We start from the raw sequence: 27,167 nt of genomic DNA, 5'->3' as shown, positions 1-27,167 counted from the left end.
CAACAGAGATGTTTGAAAGCTGGGAGGAGAGAAGCAGGAAAGGGGGCTATCAGAGCCAAGGGATGTAGGTAGCTGCACATGAAGCTGAACTAGAGGAAGGCACATTTTCTGGAAGATCCCCTCCCTTCCCCTGAAATCTCTTTATATAGTTCCTAGATTCTCTCCTCATACAAAGGACCAGTCTTTCCAATAAATCTACAAATGATTTGGCTCCTGTTTTCCAAGGAAATGAATTCCTGTGAAATACTGGACTTAAGTTTCAGATGTCTGTATCACTCCTTATCCCTGTTATAGAGTGAATGAGGGACGCAGCCACAGTTACAGATGTAAAAAGAAGCCAAGTTTATTATAACCGAAGGCCACAAAACATGGAGGAGACTCAGTGTGGAGAAAGTCCGCAGTCAAATGTCCTTTGACCACTTATGGAACGCATCTCTCTACTCCATTTCATCCAAGTGTCAACATTCTGACTCTCAGTCCTTGCCGCCGTCTTCGCCTTCAGAGAGAGCATAAGGAGTCGGCAGGTTGGCCCGCACACGGCTCAGGGCCGGGCTGCAGCGGCAGTCTATGGTGGACAGACTTGGTCTTCTGTGTCTGCTGAGGTGGGACTTGAGGCTGAAGCCCTGCCCACACGTCTTGCACACATACGGCTTCTCCCCCTTATGTGTCATTTGATGTAAGGTGAGGTGTGACTTTTGTATAAAGCCTTGGCCACACTCTCTGCACACACAAGGCTTCTCTTCTGAGTGAGCTCGCTTGTGTGTGATTAGAATCGACTTATTGCCAAAGCCCAGTCCACACTGCCTGCACATGTAGGGCTTCTCCCGCGAGTGCTTCCGCTTGTGCCTGATGAGACCGGCCTGGTGGCTAAAGCCTCGCCCGCACTCCCGGCACACGTACGGCTTCTCCCCTGAGTGCGTCCTCTGGTGTGCAACAAGGTTTGACTTCTGGCTGAAGCCTCGCCCGCACTCCCCACACACCATGGGCTTCTCCCCCGAGTGCGTCCTCTGGTGTCTGATGAGGTTGGACTGCTGGCTGAAGCCCCGGCCACAGTCCTTGCACACAATGGGCTTCTCCCCTGAGTGTATGTTCTGGTGTCTGTTGAGGTGGGACTTGAGACTAAAGCCTCGCCCGCACACTCCACACACATACGGCTTCTCCCCGGTGTGCGTCCGCCTGTGAGAGATGAGGGTTGAATTCTGGCTGAAGCTGTGCCCACACACCCCGCACACGTAGGGCTTCTCTTTGGAGTGTGTCCTCTGGTGGTTGACAAGGGTGGTCCTCTGCCTGAAGCAGCGCCCACACTCCTTGCAGGCGTAGGGCTTCTCCCCGGAGTGCGTCCTCTGGTGGGAGATGAGGTTTGACCTGTCACTGAAGCCCAGGCCGCAATCACTGCACACGATGGTCTTCTCCTCTAAGTGTGTCCTCTGGTGTCTCACGACGGCCGACTTCTGGCTGAAGCCTTTGCCGCACTCCCGGCACACGTAAGGCTTTTCCCCCGAGTGTGTCCTCTGGTGTATGATGAGGTTGGACTTCTGGCTGAAGCCTCGCCCACACTCACTGCACATGTAAGGCTTCTCGCCAGAGTGTGTCCGCTCGTGTATGATGAGCGTCGACTTCCGGTTAAAGCCTCGTCCACACTCCCTGCACACAATCGGCTTCTCCCCCGAGTGTGCCTTCTGGTGTCTGGCGAGGCTCTTCTTCAGGCTGAAGCCCTTCTCACACACCCCGCACACGTAGGGCTTCTCCCCTGAGTGTATCCGCTGGTGACTGAGCAGGTTTGTCATCTTGCTGAAGCTCAGTCCACACTCTCCACAGTTGACTGTTCCAAATCCTAAGACTTCTATCCTCTTCAACAATTTGTCTGTTTCCTCAGGGTTCCCCATCGGAGCTGGGCTGGCTTCCAACTCCACCCCTCTGAGGCCGTTCCGAGGGCTGACTGGCTGCCTCTGGGGTGGCCTGGAGAATGCTCCCAGAGTCCTTTTCTTTGTTTTTCCAAATAAGGACCTGGCACCTTCTCCCTCGGGACCTTCTGGTTGATCACTCCAGGGACTCCCAGCAGAGGTTTGTTGCTGCCTCTCCTGGTCCACTGGGCCTGGATCCCCAGGCTGGATGTGATCTTCTGCACACAAGCATGTGAAGATCCAGGGGGGGTGATTACACAGCACATGTTGCATGGGGAATTTCTGACCGGAGAAACCCGGAGGGCAGAAAGGATCGAGGCAGAGTCCTGGCTCTGGATCTGCTGCAGAGAGAAAAGTGTGAGTCACAACTGAGTCCTCAGTGGAGTCCGAACAGACTGCTTAGTCAGATCCCCGGGGCTTCAAAACCCTCAAGTGTCATCCAGCCAGGACTTCCTTTACATGGCCTACTCTCCAGCCTACTACTACTTCTTACGTATTCCATTACAATCCAGAAAACCCACTCGTTGAGACCTGTTCTACATATCAACTATACAAGCATCCCTGACATTTTGGGGTGTGTAAATAGGGCCAGTATGGAACACTTCCCCCGCACCTTCAATACAATTAATTACCTTCTAACTCACAACCACCCACACTGACATAAACCATGTCCACAAGTACTTTTTGCTTTGATGGAAAGAGGTCTAACCCTAGGACCCACGTGGAAATGTCCTTCCTTGTTTCCCTATGAGGACAAGGGGATGGGATGGAGAAAGCAGTTATTTGCAGTGAACAGAGAAGCCCTGGTGTAAGGAGGAGCGTGAGAGGGTGGTGAAACAGTGTGACACACCCAAACTCCTGTCTCCCCACTCAACAAAGATTTGTTAGATTACTCTGTGCCAGAATTTCTAGGAGGCAGTGGGCTTTCAGCAATGGACATGACAGAGCCCAGGCCCCCAGTGACTTAAAAGATGCTCCCTCCTGGTACCCCTGACCCATTTCCATAATTAGTGTAAATAAAATTTTCCCCAAAAATCAGTGTAAAAGAAGAAATTTTTACTTGTAGTACATCTTGTGTAGGAGATGTCAACACTGAGTATACTGTTTATCACAACTGGGTCCAGTCAGCTGAAGGCAGTCGATGACCAGGCAATATGAAAATTGTGATGAGGTAGAGATCTCGATGGATCTACCCAAATGCTCTTTTCTTGACCAATGATCAAGCTTATGAAAACTGCGTACACATCCACATTCCAGAATGATTCCATGCTACATGGAATGCTACTTTTCAATCCTAATTACAATGAGCAGAGCCACCTTTCCCTAACACTTAAAAATTCCTTACTCTTCCTACTCAGCAAACTGCTTAAGTGAATGTCTTCTCTCTGTGTTTCATTGCCTGGCCAGTAAATAAGCTCAACGTTTCTCCTTTCAGTAGCTCTGGTGGCCTCTACCTCAGGCTTTGATGACAAAAAAGCCACCAATCTAACCTGATGCCCGCCTCCCCCAACGCCAGCGCTGAGCAGCTCCTGCAGGAAAGCCTGCTCTTCCAGCCCTTGTACTCAAGACAGGTGCCCAGTGGTCCCTCAAGATCCTTTCTCAGCAGTAAATCCTAGCTGCTTTCACTGAGTCCTCACTAAGTTTATTTGGTTTAATTGAGGTCATCTGAGGTTCCACAACTCATAACTTATTTTGTATTTCGATTTCTGGCCAGCCAACTTCCTTGAGCTTATGGAAACTTGAGTTGGGTGGAGTCATCAAATTTGATTTACTGACTGTTTTGTTTCTCTTGAATATGACGGGAGAAGGGAAGCAACTACTTGTACCTCCTTGGCTTACCTTCACACGTATTAGGTCACTGTAATGGGTAAGCAGGTCTTTCAGCAGTAAAAGGAGCTCCTGTATCTGTCCTGAGTTAAGCACAGTGACTATGATTTTGACACAGGTAATACCTCCCACCCACCCTTTTAAGAACCAAGGCTTCTGATATGTAGGCTTAATACAGCCCTAACTTCTCTGCCTATATGTAAAATGGCAGATTTCTATTTATACTACATGTATTTCAGAATTATAGCAGCGCCTTCAGAGAAATCTGAACTTCAACATAGTTTAAACATTTATACGGAGTGAAAAAAGAAAAACAAAACTTCAATTCTCTCTTAGGCAATTTTTTAGTTGGTTACCAAATCTGCCATTCTGTGTATACACTAGGAATATTTAGCTTGAGAAGAAATTTTAACACAAAATATTATCAGGTTAATGAATTAGTTTATAAAGTATTTTAAATCTAAGGTGCTATTGTACTGATAGGTTTATAGAGACTAATGGGCTCTGACACAAGTTTAAAATTAAAAATAAACTCGAGAACAACCAAATTAAAAAAACACTAGGCCAGGAGTGTTGGCTCACACCTATAATCCCAACACTTTGGGAGGTCGAGGCGAGTGGATCACCTGAGGTTGGGAGTTTGAGACCAGCCTGCCCAACATGGCGAAACCCTGTCTTTACTAAAAATACAAAAATTAGCTGGGCATGGTGGTACACACCTGTAATCCCGGCTACCTGGGAGGCTGAGGCAGACGCTTGAACCCGGGTGGCGGAAGTTGCAGTGAGCCGAGATCACACCACTGCGATCCTGCCTGGGCAATAGAGCAAGATGCTGTCTCATTTAAATAAAAAGAAAAAAAAAAAAAGAAAAGAAAGAAAGAAATGTGCCAATTTCTGAAGAAAATCTTTCTTGCCGCAGCTGCAGCTCTGGCTCTGAAGAAAAAAGTTTAACTGTGGTATGAGCCAGGTGCCTTGGTTGTTCGGTCACACTATTAGAAAGAAATGTGAGGCACTCAGGGCTTATCTAGTACAATATGTAAACAACCTTACTAGCTGGTATACAACTAACTGTAAAGGGGGGAAATCAATATTTCAAAATAAGATAAAGCCTGTAAATGAGACAAATGGAATGTCTTCTCCCTTATTTTATCAGTGTAAATATAACATTAGCATAATATTCTAGTGATATAAAACTTGGTTCATATTAAACTCAAAGAAAGTTTAACTAAACTTCCAAGACTAATATATAGGTTCAGCATCCCCAAACTTCAAAGTTCCAAAATCTGAAAATCTTTAAGCACCAACATGCAGCCACAAGTAGAAAATTCCACATCTGATCTCAGGTGACTGGGTGCAGTCGAAACACAGGCACACGAACTCAGTTTATTCACCACCCTCAAAGGAAAAATATAATTATCTTCAGGCTAAGTGTATAAGGTATACAACAATCATAAATGAAATTCCTGTTTAGACTTGGGTCTTATACCCAAGATATTTTATTATGTATATGGTAATATTCCAAATTGCAAACCAAACAAACAAAAACCCACAATCTGAAATACTTATGGTCCTAAGCATTTTGGATAAGGGATACTCAACCTATACTGATTTTAAACATCAGATAGGCTAACATTGCATTCATAAATATTTAAGATTAGGCATATATAGATATATGTGTCCAACTAATATCTTATAATTTACAGATAGTGCCAGAAATTATGTGAATCTACAATTACTTTACTCAAAGTAAATACCAGATACAGCATATTTTTCAGGCAATTTTTAACTTAAGACTGATTATGTTGTTTTTCAATATCTATGATCTCTATTAGGAAATCATTGTAAGAATAAATACTAAGCCGGGCGCGGTGGCCCAAGCCTGTAATCCCAGCACTTTGGGAGGCTGAGGCGGGTGGATCACGAGGTCAAGAGATCGAGACCATCCTGGTCAACATGGTGAAACCCCGTCTCTACTAAAAATACAAAAATTCAGCTGGGCATGGTGGCGCGTGCCTGTAATCGCAGCTACTCAGGAGGCTGAGGCAGGAGAATTGCCTGAGCCCAGAAGGCGGAGGTTGCGGTGAGCCGAGATCGCGCCATTGCACTCCAGCCTGGGTAACAAGAGCGAAACTCCGTCTCAAAAAATAAATAAATAAATAAGAATAAATACTGTTGTTAAAAAATTCAAAAACAAAACTATACAAAGTGTTCCCAAGCAATAATTTTACTTGCATTTTTGCCTAATCTAATGAGATCAGCCTTATGTTATTTTAGAGACTGAAACTTAAAATATTGTCCATCAACGTTATATATGCTTAAAGACATGTACAATTATTTAGTTTGCCAATAAACAGAAAAAGAGCTTAAACTTAACAATAATACTGGTAACTAAAAAGGAATTATAACATGGTGTGTAATTTCTGTAGTCCATATGCAAAATAACTAATTTTTGTCTTCTGTATACTCAACTTAGAAAATAAAAGCTCTATTTTTACTTGACAAGATTTTCAACTTCTCATTCTTTATTGTTTAAAGTTTTTAGAGATAGGATCTCTCTCTGTGGCCCAGGCTGAAATGTAGTGGTACAATTATAGCTCACGTAGCCCAAACTACTGGGCTCAAGCAATCCTCCCTCCTTAGCTTCCTCAGTAGCTGGGACTACAGGCACACACCACCTCATCCTGGTTATTTATAAAAATTTTTTTACAGGCAGGGTCTCGCTATGTTGCCCAGCTGGTCTTGAACCCCTGGCCTCAAGTGATCCTCCTGCCTTGGTCTCCCTCGAATATAGGCGCAAGCCACAGCACCTGGCTTTAATTCTCATTCTTATGCTTCTGTGTTACCTCTTACCAAGCTCGTTAGTCAATTTAAATAACAAGGATTATTCACTTCAGGAGGGTATACAATTCTTCATAATTATGGTTAACTCCTGTTACTTTTTAAAAAACAAATTAATTTTTAAATTGACAAATAAAAATGTATATATTCATTGTGCACATTGTGAAATACACAGAAATTGTGACATGGCTCAATTGAGCTAATTAACATATGCATCACCTCACATACCTATCATTTTTTGTGTTGAGAACACCTAAAATCTACTCTCTTAGTGATTTTCAAAAATACATATAGTGTTGTTAACTGTAGTCATCATGTTATACAACAGATCTCTTGAACTTATTCCTTCTATGTGACAATCCTTTGACCACCATCTTCCCCCACAACCCCCAACCTTTAGTAACCACCATTCTATTCTCTGCCTCTATGAGTTCAACCTTTTTATATTGCACATATAAGTAAGTTGTGCAGTATTTGTCTTTCTGTGACTGGCTTATTTCACTTAACATAACATCCTCCAGGTTCATCCATGTTGTTACAAATGATTCTGTTACATTTATTGAATTAGCATTCTGATCATTGAAACAGCCAAGAAAATTCAATGCTTTTCTTGTAACTAGCCTATTTTGAGGATTCTGATATTGCCTGTCTTAAATCCAAGTCCCAAATATAGAATAATGAAACTGTTAAGATGTATTTTACACCTACAACTGTCTTCCTTCTGTTACACATATATTTTTGGTTTCCAAGACAGTTTCCTGGACAATCACAATGACTTGTTCCTTGGATTGCACAGCATTCTTTTTAAATTGCTCAACATCATTGTGAGAGCTGCTGTTTTTCTTTAAATTAAATCAAGGATTAAAAACAAGACTTTGGGAGGCCAAGGAGGGTGGATCGCCTGAAGTCAAGAGTTCAAAACCAGCATGACCAGCATAGTGAAAACCTGTCTCTACTGAAAATACAAAAAATTAGCTGGGCATGGTGGTGCATGTCTGTAATCCCAGCTACTCAGGAGTCTGGGGTAGGAGAATCACTTGAACACAGGAGGCAGAGGTTGCAGTGAGCTGAGATTGTGCCAGGCATTCCAGCCTGGGCAATAAGGGCAAAACTCCCATCTCAAAATAAATAAATAAATAAAGAAAAATAAAAAATAAGAGACAAAAAATATAGGTTTCACTTTAAGACAATGACAGGTAAGCTGCTTGTTATTAATATAAATGTTTTGATAATTCTATACTTTTCAGGTTGAGAAAAACACATATTTGTGTAATGTACAAAGGTCAGGGTATATAGCATTTTCCCAGCCTCCACCTGCCAATTCTAGAATGAACACACAGGTCAGATAATGCCCCTACATCCTCTCCTTCTCTGTCCAACATCATCTCCATGTCCTTGGCTAGACCTACCTCTGTTGTCCTTTGAGAGGAAGATTTTTCTAAGATTCCCTCAAGCAGATAGACAGCTTATTACAGAGCGGGGTGAATGTCCTTGTTTTGTAACGTGGCTTCTACACCATTACCTACCATACTTCTTTTAGGATCATCCAGAGGCCTCCTGGTTTCACACACTGCCTTGAATATCTGATTACCTATCAGCCTCACATCCTCTCCACACCAATACCTGTCAGCACTCTCAGGGTGCTCCACAGGGCTGAGCCCCTCCCTGGCTAAGACTCCAGCCTCTCAGTGACACTGACTTCACCTGCACTGTGAATGCTGTTCACAGAAACTGCACAATCTTCACATTCTCTCCAGTGCACATTCCCTTCTTTGACATAGCCTTTTCTTCTACCTTCTGGCTCACTTTGCTCAAGCATCATGGGCATGTTGGTTCCTGACCTTTTCTGGGGCTTCAATCCATGACCTTTCAGCTTATACACCAGTCCCTCATCTTTACTTCTTCATACAACTGAGATCCAATGGACTTATACATCCAACTGACCTTTTATGGAACTATATATTCAATGGAGAGTCTATGAAACCATCATGGTGCTCTCACAAGCATGCTGTTCTGGGCTGAGTTGTGTTCCCCCCAAATTCTTATGTTGAAGTTGTAACCCCTAATGTGACTGTATGTGGAGACAAGGATTTTAAAGAAGTAATTAAGGTTAAATGAGGTCATGAGGGTGTGCTCTAATCCAATGGGGCAGGCGTTCTTTTAAGAAGAGGAAGAGACAACAAGAATGTATAAGCACAGAGAAAGGGGCTATGTGAGGACACAGGGAGAAGGCAGCCATCTGTAAGTTCAGGAGTGAGGCCTCAGAGCAACCAAACCTGCTGACAACTTGATCTTGGACTCCTGGCCTCCAGAACTATATGTAAATGAATTTTTGTTGTTTAAGCAACTTAGTCCATGGTATTTTGTTACGGTGGCCCAAGGTGACTATAGGGGTTCAGTCAGGATGGTGGGAGAGATTGTAAAACTATAATAGTCACAAACTTTCTTGGAAGGCCGGAAGATTTTTGCAAAAGCCTTAGGAAGGGAATTATGGCTGAAGGCAGCCTAATCCCCTTTTCTTGTGCAAATGACATAGAGTACATACAAAGGAATGTAAGGGAGTTTATCTATATAAGTTGTTTACTCATGTGATCCTAAAACTAACCTTTAATCATCTGCAAGCCAGATGGCTCTCTCAGGGGGAGGGCAACCAGGTTTGGTCTTTGCTTTAGGCCTCAGAACCTGGCCTTTAATCATTATCCACAGGTGTGCTGACTCAGAGTGTCTGTTATTAAATATATACTGAATAAATGCCTGGAGTGCCAGCTGACCGGGGCCGGTGGCTGCTAACTCTCTCTGCAACGTCTGTGGCCACGTATTCCTAGCCCACTCTTTCACTGTGTTCTGTGTTTGAGTGTATTTACTCATCTGTCACTGGGCCAGGATCTGCAGGTTGGACCCCAACAGGTGACTGATACAGATGCTTTACTTCCTTTGCCCTGACCTCCCTTCTTTCCTAGCACTGTAGTAAAACACCTACTCATCTGCCTCATAGTCAACCCCTGAACAAGTCTCATGAAATTTATCAGTTATTAAGTAAACATGAAAGGCTAAAGTCCCTATTAAAAGTCAACACCATTTGGTTTGACAGCGAATGCAACACCAGCTACATGCTGCTGCTTAAAAGCAAAACACCCAAATGACATTGTTTTTATTTTAAAAGGATGAACAATAAAATACCAAAAATACGCACAAAAAAGTGTCATGCTAAGACTAATAAGAAATAAAGAGGACATTAAAGGAAAGAATATCACATGGAACTACGAGAATTTCAGTATGAAAAACTTCATTAATGAATATTATCATGAACCTTTATATACCTAATAGTACAATAAAGTGAAATATAACACAAAAACTTAGAAATAAATGAAGAACTTGATATAAATTACAATGACTGTGGAGACCTTTAGGATTCCTTCTAACAGATGAACAGTAAGGAAATACGCAAGGTGAAAAATAGAAACAATTTATATTACGTATGTTTTAGTACCTCAATTCAAAGACAGAATTAATGAATTTTATAAAAACAAGAGGAAAAAATTTCCTACCTAGAAAAAGATAATATATACTTCTGTGCATGAAAAATTTATAAAATTGTCAAAAGAATTTAAAAAATTAAAACACATATGTAATTTCTTGAAGTTATCTATGCCTCTGTCATTTAAAAATAATGCAAAGTAGGATGAAAAATTCTCAGCAGCCCCTTTTCCAACCCTCCCCAATTCTATCCCCACAGAGGTAACCATTAACAATGGTAAATAACAACAGACTTCTATGTTCACATAAACATAGGGATATACACTCTTTCACACCCTTCTCTCTATTTAACAAAAAACTAAACTGCGTAATATACAAAGTCCTGTAACTTTTTCACTTAATAAGGTATTCAGTGTCTGATTTAAAGAAGATAAAGAAAAATTTGATTATAATTAGTGAATAGACAGGAAATCTCACAACAAAGAAAAGTGTAGTAAAATTAAATGGAAGCTGCAGAACTGAAAAAAAGTGAAATGAAGGATTCACTGGTCAGAGCTTAGCATATGGAAATGACAAATGAGACAGTACACTTGAAGATGGACCAAGAGAAATCATCCAATCTAAAGAACAGGGAGAGAAAAAGATTTAAAAATATGGAAGGGATCAATAACCTGTGGGATTATATAAAAAGGACTTACATACATGTACCTGTAGTCCCAAAAGTGGACAGAGAGAATCTGGCAGATAAAAACATGTAAAGGGAGCATGTACTTAAGGCAGTCACATCACAGTGGAACTGCTGAAGACCAAAAGTACAGAAAAAAGTAGTCAAGGAAATAAAGCTAAATTATGTTCAATGGTGACTTCTCCATTAGAAACAACGGCAGGCAGAACAATGGAATGTTATCTTTAAAGAGCTGAAAAAATAACCAATGTAGAATTCTATATCTAGTGAAGACACACTTCAAGAATGAAGGTAAAATAAAGACACTTTCAGAAGGAATAGAGAATACTGTAACACAAGAAATGCCAAATAAAGTCCTTAAAGTTCAAGAAAAATAATACCAAAGGTAAACTCAGGTTTAAAAAAAAACCAGAAAATGATAAATTACCTGGATGAGTTAAAGACTATTTTTTCTCTTAATTAAAAAAATACATGGTAGAAAATAAATACATATGAGTATTTATAAAACAAACATTTTAATATTGTAATAAGGAGTATATAATACAAATAACAAATATAGCATAAAGGATGTTGGGAGGAAGGGGTGACTGGAACTATGCAATTGCAATGCTCTTACATTTTATATTTTGCTCAGATTAAATATTAATAGAATATACAAAGTTAATGTATTGTACTCCCTTAGAGCACAGGCTAGCAAATTTTTTCTTAAAGATAGTCAATAGTTCAGGCTTTGATGGTTAAGAGGCCAAATTAAGGATATTATATAGTTATATAACATTATAAAATATAAAAGCCACTCTTGAATAGCTCACAGTTTTTTTAGAATTCCATTTCAATTTCTCTATTGACTTTTTAGATTTCTTCCTCCCACTGGACTTGCCTTCTTTCTTTAGGTCACAGTTGTTTCCATATTCTTGATGATCTTTTTTAAAAACAATAACAAGAGAAAGAAGCCCATAAATATGGCAGAGAACTGAGTGTGCCAGAGAGGAGAAACCCAGTGGGAGGAAGGAGACAAGAGACCCACCAGGAAAGACCCATCCATACTCAAATGAAGATGGAGATCTGGAAGGAGGCCATGTCAGGCAATCTAAACAGAAGCCCAGGAGGTCAGGGGAACAGCTTCCCTCCCAGCACCTGAGCAATACCTCCTCTCCCCCAGTCCTCTGAGCTGCTGAGCTGCTGTCTCATTTGCCCAGGGTTTTCCCACTCACCTGGACAGGTGGCCGGTGGGCATTTTTTCTCCTCTCTCCAGGTCTCTTTCCCTTGCTCCAGTTGGGTGATGATTTCTGGTTTAGAAAATGAAATTCCTGCTCACAGGAAAAGAAAATAACGTCACTAGATTATGGGCTCAAGCGCCCATTCAATAATTCAGAGCCAAACTGGCTAGGAAACTTCAAAGGTAGTACAAAGCCCTGAGATGGAAGGGGTGAGTGGGGTTCTCAGAAATGGAAGGGATGAGTGGGCAGTGAACTCAGACGAGAGCACACTGATTCTATTCCATGCTAGGCAGATGAACATCTCTCTCATTTAAAACGATTTAACACAGGAAGAGAGCCCCAGCCTGAGAAAAAAGGACTAGAAATGCAGAGTGGCACACCCATATACACATGTACACACACAACAAATCTACCCATTTTCACCTCTGCAAAATCAGACCCTCCCTGGGGAAACAGAAATAGAATGTGGTTGCTTTTTAGTCCAACCCAAAGGTCAAGTCACAGAGTAAGATGGCTGCTTCAAGCATAGTCTAAAATTCTCACCAATAAAAATGAGAATCCAACAGATACCATGCTTACCCAGTGAGACCAGGTTGCTGTAGTTCTCCAGCATCACCTCTCTGTACAGAGTCCTTTGAGCAGGGCTCAGCAGCCTCCACTCATCCTGGGTGAAATCTACAGCCACATCCCTGAATGCCATGTGTGCCTGTAACACAAAACCACGCCCTGCTCACTCAGAAGCCAGCCTTGCCCATGGCAGGGTGAGGGGCAGGGAGAAGGCTGCCCTGAGGGAGGCAGGTGAGATACCAAGACCCCTACCTTTGACAGTGACCCTGGTGCCATGGTTCCAAGACTTTTTAAATCTCTGTCTCTATCTAGGCAGTGGCATTTATGAGCCTATACAGTCAAGGTTCTGGGGGGCCACACAGGGTATATGTGCAAAAAAAATGGAGTCTCTACATTTTGGGAACTTTCAATCTACACAGACAGAAGAGCAAGCAACACATAAAATTTAAGCAACAATAAAGGATAACAGATTTTCTGAGTTTTAAGAATTTAAAAGATCAAATAGTCCACTACAACTCAGTAATTCCTCAAAATCCTATGGCTTGGCTTTCTCGGGCCTGATGGTCACAAGCAGAGAGTAGCAAAGCACCGGAAATATAGTACCTGGGTTTGAGACCCACCTCTGCCACCAAATAGTATCCCAGTTTTCTTACCTGTGAAATGTGGAGAACAGTTCATTAAACTTCAGGCCACAGACTGTGAGTACTCACCATGGAGCTTCTTGGCCATTCAGTCCAAAAATTCATCTTTGCACCTTGTTCTCATGCCCCTGCCAGTCTTATTCTTTTAATTTTCTTAGCATGGAAAATTTTCTTAGCACAGAAAATTAAAAGAATAAGACTGGCAGGGGCATGAGAAAACCCTTTCTAATCTCTGTTCTGAAAACCTGGAATAGAGATTAGAAAGGGTTTTCTAAGACAGGGCCTGACAACTTGGTCTTGGAAAATGGGTTGAAATCAAGGGAAGATGAAAGTGCTAGGCACTACAGATGAGGCATGTGGGGCGCAGGGATAAGGACATTATGAGCGAAGGAAGACAGGAAGCCAGAATGTGGACAGGGAGGCCCCCAAGGAGGAATAAAAGCTACCTCCTGGTAGAATCCAGAACTTTTTCATCATCTCACATCGAAACACTGTAACTATTCAACAGTAACTTCCCATTCTTCCGTCCCCCTAGATCCTAGTAATGACCATTTTGCTTTCTGTCTCCACTATATATGTGGTTATTCTATGTAGCTAAAATACGTGTAATCACATATGTCCTTTTGTGTCTGACTTATTTCACTTAGCATGTCTGCAAGATTTATCCATGTAAAGTATGCACTCAGCATTTACTTCCTTGTTAAGGCAAATAATACTAATACTCCATTGTGTGTATATACTACATTTTGTTTATCTATGCATCTACTAATGGACATTTGGTTTGTTTCTATCTTCTGACTATTCTACCATGTACATGGTTGTATAAGTATTTGTTGGAGTCCCATCAGTTCTCTTGGGTATACAGTGAAAAGTGGAATTACTGGATCAAACAGCAATTCTATAGGAACCACCATACTGTTTTCCACAGCAGCTGTACTATTTGCATTCCCACCAGCAATACACAAGGCTTCTATTTTCTCCACATCCCTGTCAACACTTACTGCTTTCAGGTTTTGGGGTTTTTTTTTGTTTGTTTGTTTGTTTTTTGAGACGGAGTTTCACTCATGTTACCCAGGCTGGAGTGCAATGGCGCGATCTCGGCTCACTGCAACCTCCGCCTCCCGGGTTCAGGCAATTCTCCTGCCTCAGCCTCCTGAGTAGCTGGGATTACAGGCACGCGCCACCATGCCCGGCTAATTTTTTTTGTATTTTTAGTGGAGACGGGGTTTCACCATGTTGACCAGGATGGTCTCGATCTCTTGACCTCGTGATCCACCCACCTCGGCCTCCCAAAGTGCTGGGATTACAGGCTTGAGCCACCGCGCCCAGCTTGTTTTGGGGTTTTTAAAAGTAATAGCCATACTAATGGGTATAAGGTGGCATCTCATTGTGGTCTTCATTTGCATTTTCCTAATATGAATGACAGTGAACATCTTTTCAGGTGATTATTGGCCACCTGTATATCTGCAAAAATAACTATTCAAATGCTTCGTCCATTTTGAAGTTGGGGTGTTCTTTTATTGTTGTAAGTTGTAGGAGTTCTTCATAAATTCTAAATATTAATCCCTTATCAGATATGTGACTTGCAAACATATTCCCTTCCTTTGATTAATGAAAGTTTTAAATTTTGATGAAGTCCAAGTTCTCTATTCTTTTCTTTTATTGACTATGTTTTGGTGTCATTTCCAAGAGATCATCACCAAATCCAATGTTATAAAGATGTTCCCCTATGTTTTCATCTACAAATTTTATAGTTTTCATTCTTATGTTTAGGTCTTTGATCCATTGTCAGTTAATTTGCATATATAGTGTTAGGTAAGGATTCAACTTCATTTTTCTGCATATAAATATACAGTTTGCCAAACAGTATTTGTAGAGTATATTGTCTTTTTCATATTGAGTGGTCTTGGCACTCTTGTCAAAAAGCATTTGACCATATATACAAGGGTTTATTTCTGGGCTCGCTATAAGACTTGTAAGTCTATTTTTATGCCAGTACCATGGTTTGGGTTGCTGTTGCTTTGTAGTAAATTTTGAAATCAGGAATGGTAAGTCCCCCCAACTTGGTTCTTTTTCATGGTTGTTTTAGGTATTTAGTGTCCCTTGAGATTCTATATCAAGTTTAAGATGAATTTTTCTATTTTTCATATAGAACTGTATTATGTCCTTTTATTTCAACCTGAAAGACTCATTAATATTTCTTGTAGGTCTAGTGGTTGTCATCTCCACCAGCTTTGACTAATCTGAGAATGTCTTAATTCTGCCTCAGTAGTCAAGGGCAGTTTTGCCAGATATAGAATTCTTGGTTGACAGGCTTTTATTTTTTCTTTTAGCACTTTGAATATATCAACCCACTGCCTTCTCGCCTGGGAGGTTTTGCATAAGAAATTTGCTAATAATCTTATTGATAATCCCTTATATGTAACAAGTTGCTTTTTTCTTGTTGCTTTCAAAAATCTCTGTCACCTTTGGGTTTTTATGCTTTGATTACATTGTGTCTCAGTGTGGGTCTTTTTCAGGTTTTCCTACTTGTAGTTCATTGAGCTGCTTGGATATTTATAGTCAAGTTTATAGTCAAGTCTTTCATCAAACTTGGGAAGTTCTCAGCCATTATTTCTTCAAACAATCTCTCTGTCCCTTTTTCCTCTTCTCCTTCTGGGACTCCCATAAGGCAAAGCTGATTCATTTGATAGTATCCCATAGTTTCCTTAGGCTCTGTTCACTTTTCTTTAATCTGTCTGTGTCCCTCAGACTTGATAATTGTCCTGTCTCCTGGTTTGCTGATTCTTCTGTCTGCCTAAACCACTTCTGAATCTCTCTAATGAACTTTTCTTTTCAGTTGTACTTTTTAACTCCAAAATTTATTTTTGGTTTATTTTTATGTTTTCTGTTTCTTTACTTATGTTTCCAGTTTGTTCTTACATTGTTTTCTTGGCTTTCTCCACACCTTCTTCTAGCTTTTTAAGATGGCCATTTTAAAGCCTTTGTTTAGTAAGTCCATTATCTGGCTTGTTTTCAGTTTACTCATTTTTTTCCCTTTGAATGTTCCATACTTTCCTAATTGCCTTATGATTTTTGTCAAAAACTGGACATTTAAATCTTATAAACCAGCAACTCTGTAAGTCAGAGTCTCCCTTTTGTTTGTATTTTTGTTTTTTTATATTGATGTAGGGTGTCTCCATGCTAAGTATCAGCCTGAGTTGTAAGCTTAAGGTCTTCTCAGGTGTTTTCTGAGCCTGTGCCTTTCCATGGGTATTCCTTCTACATTCCCTCTATATGCAGTTGCTTTTTATTACACTAGTCCTGAAATATTTGGCTCTCAAAGGAGGAAAAAGAGAACTTAAGTGGGGGAAAACAGACTCTGGCTCCTTAAATTCCCTAAAAGCCACTTTAGCTAATGAGGGTTACAACTAGCTGACATAGCTTTTAGGGGATTTAAGTGGACCACCTCTGTGATCAGAAACAGCAATCAGAACACAGATACTCAATATTTGGAGTAAAGGGCCCTTATTGTCCACCGGGTATCCCACAAACCATGTAGAAGCTGATCCAGGGACATATGCCAGCTACCTGCCACAGGGCTGGCAGGGTGGATGATAAGTATCTGCTACTATACTAAGAGCTAAAATTCACTGTGACTTACCTCTGCCTCCCTCTGGGAGCTGGAGGCCTTCAACTAGACTCCAGATTTCCAAAATAGGCACACCTGACAGATTCTGCCAGCATAACTGTTGTCTAGGTGGGGACACAGATTCCAGAATCATCCCATTCCATTACTATGATGTTACTCTCAGGCAGTAGAACTTTTGAAGCTGAACAAAGAAATGCAGACTCTATCGCAAACTGTAGAAATGTGTTGTTCAGTTAACTACTAGGTGAATAACTGTTTCATGGGTTGTGTGGACAGCGATGCTGAGGCAGGGAAGCAAGTAAGAGGAATTGGAGCTGAACTCTACTAGGCACCAACAGGCCAGTCAGGGTAAAAGAAGGCCATGTGTCCATCCCGTTACAGCCAGTAATGGAGACAGGAAACACTCACCATTCCCCTGGCTCTCCAGGACCCTGTGGCCTTTTTTCCTTGTCTCCCTAAAGAAGGATGATATCTCAGAAGGTAGATCTGGGTAAGGAAAACAGAAATGAGAGGGTGTCAGGTGGAAATGCTCTTTCCATGAGTGAAGCAGGGCCTGCTCATTAACCCCACAACTGGGGGAGCAGCAGCATAATGGGGAATGTATAAATCAAAGAAAAGATACTGGGGAGTTACTGCCTAACTGGTATGGAGTTTCAGTTTGGGAAGATGAAAACATTTCTGAAGATAGATAGTGGGAATGGTCGTACAACAATATGAATGTACTTCATGCCATTGACTTGGACACTTCAGAATGATAAATTTTATGTTATATATATTTACTACAAAAAAAAAAGGTCTGGCCAAAAATCATCATTCAAAGCAAGACATGACAGGGGAAACTTAGCAAAAAGACTGATTATGAGCTTTTAATACACAAAATTGTAAGCCTAGCACTAAAAGGGGGAGAAGAGAGAGAGAAAGAAAACAAATGCTAATGTTTTAGGGTAGTGTGTCCTGATAAGGTAGAAGTGTCACTGAAATACAAGACACAGGGGAAGAAGAAAGTAGAAAAAGTTTTCTGATCATACCATAGGCAACAGGTAGGAATTAAAGGGAATACACAAAATAAAATTATAGAATTGCTTTAAAATAACAGTAATAAAAGAATCTGGCTTGGACAACACAGTGAGACTTCATCTCTACCCCAAAAAAAAAAAAAATAAAAATAAATAGCCAGACACACACCGCCCTATGGTCCCAGCTACTCAGGAGGCTGAGGAGGGAACATCACTTGAATCTTGGAGGTTGGGGCTGCAGCCAGCCTGATTGTGTCACTGCACTCCAGCCTAGGTGACAAACTATGACCCTGCCTCAAAAAAAAAAAAAAAAAAAAGATAAAGTAAACCCAAAGAAAGCACAAAGACAGGAAATAATAAAGGTGAAAGCAGAACTTAATGAAAATAAAGCAGTAGATGTAACAGGCCAAATCCTATTCTGTTAAAAAAAAAAAGTAGACAAACACTAGTTAACTTAAAGAGAGAAAGCATAAATATTCAAAATAAGAAGTGACATGGATGTGAAGGTGATCTGGCTGCAACCTCTGTCACCACATCAATCGCCAGGGTTGATCCAGCTCATCTGGCTGGCTAGGTGGGTGGTCGCCTTCCTCTCTCACTGCTCCACATGCATCCCTCTGCAAGCTGTGCGCCCAGTTGAGGAAGATGACCATCTCTCACAGAGGAGGACCGGTCTTTGGTCAAGGGTATATGAGTAGCTGCGCTCCCCTGCTAGAACCTCCCAACAAGCTCTCAAAATGAAAAATGACAAAGGGAAAGTATCAAAAAGCATCTTTTTAAAAGTCACGTAAGACTACTTTGCAGATCTCTATATATAAATGTGTAGATCTAAATGAAGTGAATAACTCCCAAAATTAACTCCAGATAGTCACAAGGAAATTCTATCAAACCTTCAAACTAGGTAGTCTTTTTGCTCCAAATACTGTCCCAAAGCATTGAAAACTGAAGGGAAAAGTCCTCATTTTTTTTTTTTTTTTAATAAAGCAAGGATACCATGAGGATCTTAACTTGATGACAGTTCAAAAACAGAAAATTATAGACTAATCGTCACTTACAAATATTGAAGCAAAATTCTAATTAAAATATTAGCAAAAAGACTCCAACATAACAATAAAATATTTCACCATGGCAAAGAAAAATTTATCCAGGATTGGAAGACTGGTCCAATTTTAGGGGATCTATTTTTACAATAATACCATAATAACAGATGTAAGGAGAACTCACAATTGCCTCTATACATGGTAAGATACTCTACCAAAACTCAACACCCCTTCTTAAAAAAAAAAAAAAAAAAAAAAACCACAAAAACCCAAGAATATAGAATTGATAGATTTTTAAAATTTTTTATTTTGCACTAATTTTAGACTTACAAGGAAGTAGGACAAATATAAATTCCCATACCTTCCACCCAGGTTTCTCTAAAGTTAACATCTTAGAAAACCACACTACAACCATCAAAACCAGGAAATTAACATTGATGCAATACTATAAATGGCAGACCTTAATTAAATTTTGCCAGTTTTTCCATGAATGTACTTTTTCTGGTCCAGGATCCAGCTGAGGTTTCCACATTGCCTTTGGTTGTCATGGATCTTTAACCTCCTCCAATCTGTGACAGATCCACTGTCTTTTCTCGTCTTTCACAAACTTGGAGCTTTTGAAGAGTATCCCTCAATTTTGGTTTGTCTGATGTTTTTTCGTGATTAGAATGAGTTTTTCATTTCTGGTTAGAATACCTCAGATGTGATGCTGTGTCCTTCAACATATCAATGAGTTCATGATATTGTTATGTCTTTTTACTGGCAAAGTTAACCTTGATCTTAATCACTTGGTTAAGGAGGTGTCTTCTGAGCATCTGTAAAGTCACTACATTTCCCTTTAAAATTAATAAATATCTTTCGAGAGATACTTTGGGATTATACAAATATCCTATTTCTCTTCAAACTTCCAGCCAGTAATTTTAGCATATATCTGTGGAATCTATCTGGAATAGTTAATACTGTGCTGTTTACCAAATGACAATGTTCATTTTCACCCTTTCATTCTAAATCCACTAATTAGAATTCTTCTGTCAGAGCTGTTCTTTCTCCCCATTTACTTGTATTCAGTTATTTATTTGTATCAATATGGATTTATATCTTATCCTATGGCTTATAATACAATATTATCACTGTTTATTTTGCTGTTAAAATTATTCCAGCTTTAAACACTGTGAACTCTTTCACATTGGCCTTGTTCCTGCTTTAACCAGTAAATCTGACGCAAGTGACACTGTGCCAGTTACAGGCTTAAGTCCTAAGAAGGCCAGACAGTTTTTTTTTTTTTTGGGACAACTGAGAATTCCCAGCCATTTGAGGCACCAGACTATGTCTTCCCAAATATGATCATAGCACAGAATTTGATCATGATGGGAATCTTTTATTTTTTACTCTACAATTCTTTTTTTTTTAAATTGCATTTTAGGTTTTGGGGTACATGTGAAGAACATGTAAGATTGTTGCATAGGTATACACGTGGCAGTGTGATTTGCTACCTTCCTCCCCTTCACCTATATCTGGCATTTCTCCCCATGCTATCTCTCCCCAACTCCCCACCCCCTGCTGTCCCTCCCCTATTCCCCCCCAACAGACCCCAGTGTGTGGTGCTCCCCTCCCTGTGTCCATGTGTTCTCACTGTTCAACACCCACCTATGAGTGAGAACACGCGGTGTTTGATTTTCTGTTTTCTGTGGGCCAGACAGTTTTCACTCTTGGGAGCTCTAACATACCATGTAGTAAGTTTGACCCTGATGGAAGCCCTTATACTACCTGGAGGGAGTGAGACCTGCTGTACCAGCTGACCCCAGCCTTCCAGCCAACCCGCGAATGTGTCAAATATGTGATGGAACCGTCCTGCATGTTCCAACCCAAATGAGTCCCCAGATGACTGCAGCCAGGGCAAGATGTATAACACACATCTCCGCTGATGTGGGTAAACCCAAAGAACTGTGAGAAATTAAAACATAGTTGCTCTTCTAAGCCACTTGGTTTTAGAGTGGTTTGTTGTATAGCAGTCAATACCAGAATGCTTGCTGGTTACCGACACACTGCGTCTTCTCCCTTTCAGCTTACCTAATAACAGAGGCATCTTCCTGTCATCCATGGTGCTTACTCAGTCCCATGACTACTTTTCCCTACCTTCCATATCGAACCAATATCGAGGAAAATTGATTCCACCTCTGCCAGCTCTTTCAATTCCTGCCCACCCGTACACCAGTTGCAGCAATAAGACAATGGCAAAAGCCTCCTGCCAGTCTCTGTGCACCATTTCTCAACATCCTAGTCTGCCTCATCCATTACTCCCAGAATTAGCTTTATATATACAATGTCGGATTATTCCTTCATTTGGCAAGTATTTATTAAGCTCCTACTGTGTGATAGGCACAATTTTAAATCCTGGGGATATAAAAGTGAACAAGGACAAAAACACCTACCACCACTGCCATGAAAGTGTAGAGGAGGAAGATGGGCCTAGTCTATGAATAAATAAAATACATAGTATATCTGAAAGTGATGAGTGACAGGAAGAGAAATAAAGCAGGGAAGGAGAAAGATAGTCACAGACATGGGGTGAGGTTTTAGAATTTTAAATAGGGTGATTTGGGAAGGTATCTCTGAGGTAACAAAGTAAAAATCTCAAGGATGTGAAGAGTCAAGTGAATAACTTTGAAAAGAACATCTCTGGCAAGAGCACAGCCAGTGCAAAGGCACACATGCAAGGAAAAGCCAGGCTGGCATGGTCAAGGGATGGACAGTTCACCGCGGCTGGTGTGGTGTGACTAAGACAGTGGAGTGCAGATGAAGTCTAAGAGTAAATGTGGAGAGACCAGACCTAGATTTGTAGGATACTGGTTTTGACTTTGGTTAGGATAAGAAGCCACTGGAAGCTTTGGAGCAAATGCATGACATGATTTGATTTAAAAAAAATCCTTCTAGTTGCTCCACTGATTAATGTAACTTAGAGGCACACAGGTAGAAACAGAGACCACTCAAAAGCTATGATCATCCAGATGAGACGGTGGCCTGGACCATGGTGAAAGCAGCAGGGGATGGAAAGTGTCAGAGTCCAGATTTCTGTAGTGTGGATGAGGGTGTAAGAGCAAGAAAGGATCAAGGATGACTCCTTGATGACTCTGAGCAATATGACGGAAGGAGGTGCAATGCCTCTGCTCCAAGCTAAACTCCTTAAAGAATGATCTATATACCACCCGGGTAGAGCATGTTTCAGGGAAGGTGATCAGAGTTTCTTGTCGCACACATTAGGTTTGGGATGCCCACAAGATATCCAAGTGGGGTGGCATGCACCTGTGGTTCCAGCTACTCAGGAGGCTGAGGCACGAGAATCGCTTGAACCCGGGTGGCTGAGGTTGCAGTGAGCCAACACTGTGCCACTGCACTCCAGCCTGGGTGATAGAGCAAGACTCCATCTCAGTTAAAAAAAAAAAAAAAGAAAAGAAAAAAAGATATCCAAGTGGAAATGTGAAGGAGACAGTAGAGGACCAGGATATGGAGTTGCAGACAGAACTCTAGGCTGAGCCTCAGACAGATGACATTATTTAAAGCCTTGAAAATGAATGGGAGAACCAAGGAGAGAGTATAAAGAAGACAAGAGGTCTAAGAATTAAATGAACAGGGCCTTTTTCACAGTAGAAATCTGGGAGAAAAGGAAGAGCCAGTAAAGGAGACAGAGGAGGAGCAGCCTATGAGTCAGGAGGAAAACCAGGAAGACCTATACCAAGAGCAGCTGCCTGAAAGGATACATTAAGGAGGAGGATGTAAACAACTACATGAAGTGTTGCTGACAACTGACTGTGATCTTCAGACAGGGAGAACATTGGTGCCCTAGCAAGAATATTTTTTGGTGTCATTGAAAAAGCCTTACTGGAATATTCAAAAGGTAACAGAAAGATAGCAACGGAGACAACAAATACAGATAATTCTTTCAAGGAGTTCAGCTCTAAATGGGAAGAAAGACAAGGCAAGAACGTTAAGAAGGACAGGAAGCTAGGGCAGTGCAGAAATGGAGACAAAGGGAAAGAAAAGGAATCGAGAAGAATGCACAGGTAGAATGGGAAAATACAACTTTGTTTTGTTTTGCTTTGTTTTGAGATGGAGTCTCACTCTGTGGCCAGGCAACAGATTCTCCTGCCTCAGCCTCCCGGATAGCTGGGATTACTGGTGTGAGCCACCATGTCTGGCTACTTTTTGTATTTTTAGTAGAGACGGGGTTTCACCATGTTGGCCAGGCTGGTCTCAAATTCCTGACCTCAAGTGATCCGCCTGCCTTGGCCTCTCAAACTGCTGAGATTACAGGTGTGAGCCCCCATGCATGGACAGAAGGACACAACTTCTAATGCGAAGTAAGTTTGGAAACAGCGATTCAAGGAAAACTCAGAGGTCCAGCTTATATCAAGTGATAAAGCTTTTAACACACATCAGTAAGGTTAGAAGAAATAGGAGGAGAAATGAGGCAGAGATAGAGAAAGCTGGCATGCTGCTTCCAGATATTTCTCCCTCTCCGGCCTCCGACCAGGGCTGTTCTGACTGGAGGAAAAAAGATTTTTTTTTAACAATGGGGAAAACTTAATATGAGCTAGTTATTAAATGTTATTAATGAGTTATTAATTTTGTTGGGTGTAACAAAATATAATTGTAACAATGTAAGTGTATAACAATGAAATTATGGTTATGTTAAAACAAGAAGTCCTTATGTGTTAGAGATGCCACCTGAAGTATTGCCAGGTGAAATGATATAACTGGGAATTGCCACCAACACTCTAGCAAGGAAAAGAATAAGTGAAAGTATTGTAAGACAGAAGATATTGACAACTTCACAGCACCTGACAAGCCCTGGGAATGAGCAGATACTGAAAGAAGGAATGAAAGGTATAACGAATGAGAGCATCAGCTCTGAAAAATATTCCTTGTGTAAATGGTCACCCTTAAAACAGGCCTAGTTTTCTGAGGGAACCAACTGGGGTTCTGATCCCTGGATGGGACACTGTAGAACACAGATGTCAAAGCTGAGCAAAGAAAACCCACTCGTGGTTCAAAATGCAATAGGTAAGTGGCACCCACCTGAAGCTGGGCTGTCAGGAGCTCAGGAGTATCCCCTCTCCCCAGCAGGCAGTCCTCTCTGGGCAGGCAGGAGCCACAGGGGGGCAGAACAAGAACAAAAAACGTTCAAGAAAATCAAGGGAAATCTTCAAACTCCAGCAGCGCAGCACCTCCTCTTACTTAATGGCATCAGGATCTGCCACAGAAGAAAAGAAGAAAAGAATTGTGAGCAGCTTCCTGGGAACACAGCTGGGATATAGGTTGAAAGCACAACCTGCCCTGACAAGCTGTTGATGCTGAGCATGAGGTGATCTTCTCTGTGTCTGTTATTAATAAAACGTAATATCTACTGAGCACTTAGTATATACCAGAGACTGTTACAGCCACTGTATGAGTTTTACCTCATTCTATCCTTTCAACAACCCAGTGAGATAGACGCTATTATCCTCTCTTGGATAAAATTGAGAAAATTGAGGTACAGTGAAGTCAGCCACTTGCCCAAGGTAACACAGCTAAAAAGTGACAGATCCTAGGGGAAACGTGGCTGTGGAGACCGTGCTCTTACACAGTAAGGGCAGTGATGCTGAACTCTGTGGGTTGCAAGGATTCTCTGTGTCCACTTTGAGATGAATCACGATTGGTCATAAGGCGTTAAGTGTTGAATCTGGAGATTTGGTCTACAGAGTTTTATCTACTTCTGGCTGTTTGTAATTTCTCCGCAATAAAAAATTAAGTGGAATGTGAAATCCCAAAGTCTGGCCACACCAGGGGCATGGCAATCTGTAATTCTTGCGATCAGTGACAGTCCCCAGGACCTTTGGAAAAAAACGTGTTCTGTGGGCCCCAGCCAGATTTCCTCCTCCAAGGTCCGAACTCGGGGGCGACCAATCAAAGTGAAATCCTAAGATCGCGCCAAAATGGCCACCCCAGATCCAGTGTAACCCTGACTTGTTTGGCCAAACCAGACAGCTCCTCATTTCACTCCAGCAAAGCCGAAGAACGGGGGGCCCCAAGACGACTAGCTCTCAACCCATCAAAACCCCGGGGACACATGGCCTCAGGAATGGTCCCCATTCCACCACCTGGGAAATACCACCCCTTCCCCCAAATACTACTTATTCAACTCCCCAAAACCCCGGGACTTAATGGCATGAGAGATCCCTTTTCCCAAAACCCGATTTCAGCCAAAGCCTAACCTGTCCCCACCCTCAAGAACCTTAGGAGACATAGCCTGATCCCCGCACCCATCACCATCCAGTTTCACAGATAGGCTTCACCCAACTCCCCGGGAGATGCACGCCCACACCCCAAAAATAAGACATCCGGGAGAGGATGGCCTGCGCCACGGCAGCGCTTTCCCACCACAACCACCACCCCTGCGCCACCCGCACGGTCCCCAAATTCAGCCTATAGTCCAGCCTTCCGGGACCTTCCTTTCCACGCAGAAAAGGGTACGGCTGCGGCAAAGGTCCCGCGGGAGTCTCACTCACCAGCACCACCAAAGAACAAGGGGTCGCTCCAGCCACCAGCTGGGGAGCTCTTCCAACGGGGCACCGGGACTACACTACCCCGAATCCTCGGCACCGCGCCCAGACCACACCTCCCAGGATGCTCGGCGCCACCAGGCGCGCCGCGGCGGCTGGCAGCTCCCATTGGCCTCCGAGGGATCCGTTTCTGAGTAACGCGCTCTGGTCGCTGGAGAATAGCCACCGTGGCACCTGAATTTTCCCTCTTTTTTCTTAACCACGTGCATACAACACGTAGACCCTCCCGAGAAAAGTGCCTGGCCCTACTGCGACCCTCCCTCTGAGCGCCTCTGCACCGAAAACCTCACTTCCCACTGACCCCTGGAGCGACTTCCGCACCCGGTACCGGGCTCGCCCCTCGGCGCGTGGAAATGACGTTTCTGGGCGCGTCTGTTCGGCTTCTGGGGTTGGCCCGCGGTGTGCAGCTGGCGGACCGCGGTGCTTTTGGTGCTGGTTGGTGTTGCAGCGTCCTCAGGTCTCCCTGGCCACAGCCCCTCGCTTGGAAACTCTTGTTCCATATTCCTGAGCACCCGGCGAACGTCACCTCGTATATCCTTTAGCGCCATTTAAAGCCTTGGAAAGGCCGAACAGTCTTCCCTAATTCTCACATCCTGTACGAGGTAGACCCGAATCTGAGCCCATGCCCTCAACCCGAACACACCTTTTCCGGTGCCCTGAGACCTTTTTCTTCTTTTTGAAGTCCACGAAGCTATGGGAAAACTCTCATCTCCTGGGAAACAGAAGCCTCATTCTTAGGCCAGAGGTTGGCCTGCTGTCGGCTTGCCTCTCCGGGTCTTTGTTCAGGATCCTGGTTGAGAACAGGTCTGCCCTAGTGCCATCTGGGACACCCCCCCGGGGATCTTGAGGGGAAGGCCCACTTCACTCCTGAGAGGGCTTTTCCACCAGTGCACCCTCTCATTGCTTTTCACCTTCCTCAGATAGGCTTTCGGAAACTTCGTCATTCTCTGGGAAGACCAAGGAAATGACCACGCAGTCTGAAGGGCCAGGGAGAAATGAGAATTTCCTAAAGTTATTTTTTAGCTCTCAGAGGGTGAATCCATTCCTTTCTCGTGCCCCAAGGCTTTATTATTTATTGTGAATTCAGTTCAGTCCCGGCTCCGGAGACATGTTCAGTGTTACTTGGATTCATCCCTCAACATCATTCTCTGCCTCATCCATAGCTCCGTCATTCACTAAGAAATTAGTTGTTAATACACATAAAGGTTCAGAACAATGCAGGGGTACCCGTGTTCAAATGTTTGCTGTACAATAAAGACGTAAATAGCTGACATCTCTTGGGCCTGGAAATGAAGACTTACCGGATGAGGTGCTGCCTGAGGAATTAGGAAAGATGAGGAATTGGAGAAACACACAGGAGTGGGGAAGAGTGTAAGAAGTGTGGTCAGAATCTCAAGAGTCTAAGCCACTGGGCAGACTGGTGATTACAGTGAGATTTTCAATAGTGCATGGTCTTGCATCCAGCTGATTTGCATATAGACAAGGATGCCATCTAGATGTCCATGCGTGCCATACAGATATTCGGTGTGTCCAGCCTCCTGTTTCATCTTTGAAAAACTTCTCAGCATTTAATAATTAGCAGTTTCCATCTAGAAATCTGGATTCCCTGCTTTCTAAAACACTCTTTGCTGCCATCTCCTCTTTTTCTCCTGGTACTTGCCACCCACTCTATCACACTCCATGCCATAACTCATCTGGAATACTTTTAGCTCCTCTGAATGC

The 27,167-nt window shown here is 42.3% G+C and overlaps 1 protein-coding gene across 1 annotated transcript; it reads right to left on the bottom strand.

The window, feature by feature from the left end:
* Positions 1-318: 318 nt before the first annotated feature.
* On the bottom strand, positions 319-25,513 carry ZNF133 (zinc finger protein 133). The gene is given in 8 exon segments (XM_032248083.1): positions 319-590; positions 593-2,242; positions 11,612-11,653; positions 11,946-12,041; positions 12,531-12,657; positions 17,199-17,276; positions 23,923-24,097; positions 25,392-25,513. Coding segments are annotated over 6 exon segments (2,010 nt in total). The 5' UTR covers positions 17,202-17,276; positions 23,923-24,097; positions 25,392-25,513; the 3' UTR covers positions 319-498.
* Between the last annotated feature and the right edge of the window lie 1,654 nt (positions 25,514-27,167).

This window comes from Sapajus apella, unplaced genomic scaffold (genome assembly GCF_009761245.1).
Source record: "Sapajus apella isolate SASKATOON/1434 unplaced genomic scaffold, GSC_monkey_1.0 scaffold65, whole genome shotgun sequence".
In the NCBI taxonomy this organism is placed as follows: domain Eukaryota; kingdom Metazoa; phylum Chordata; class Mammalia; order Primates; family Cebidae; genus Sapajus; species Sapajus apella.
Note: the sequence above shows the minus strand (reverse complement) of the source record. Positions and strands in the feature narration are given on the sequence as shown.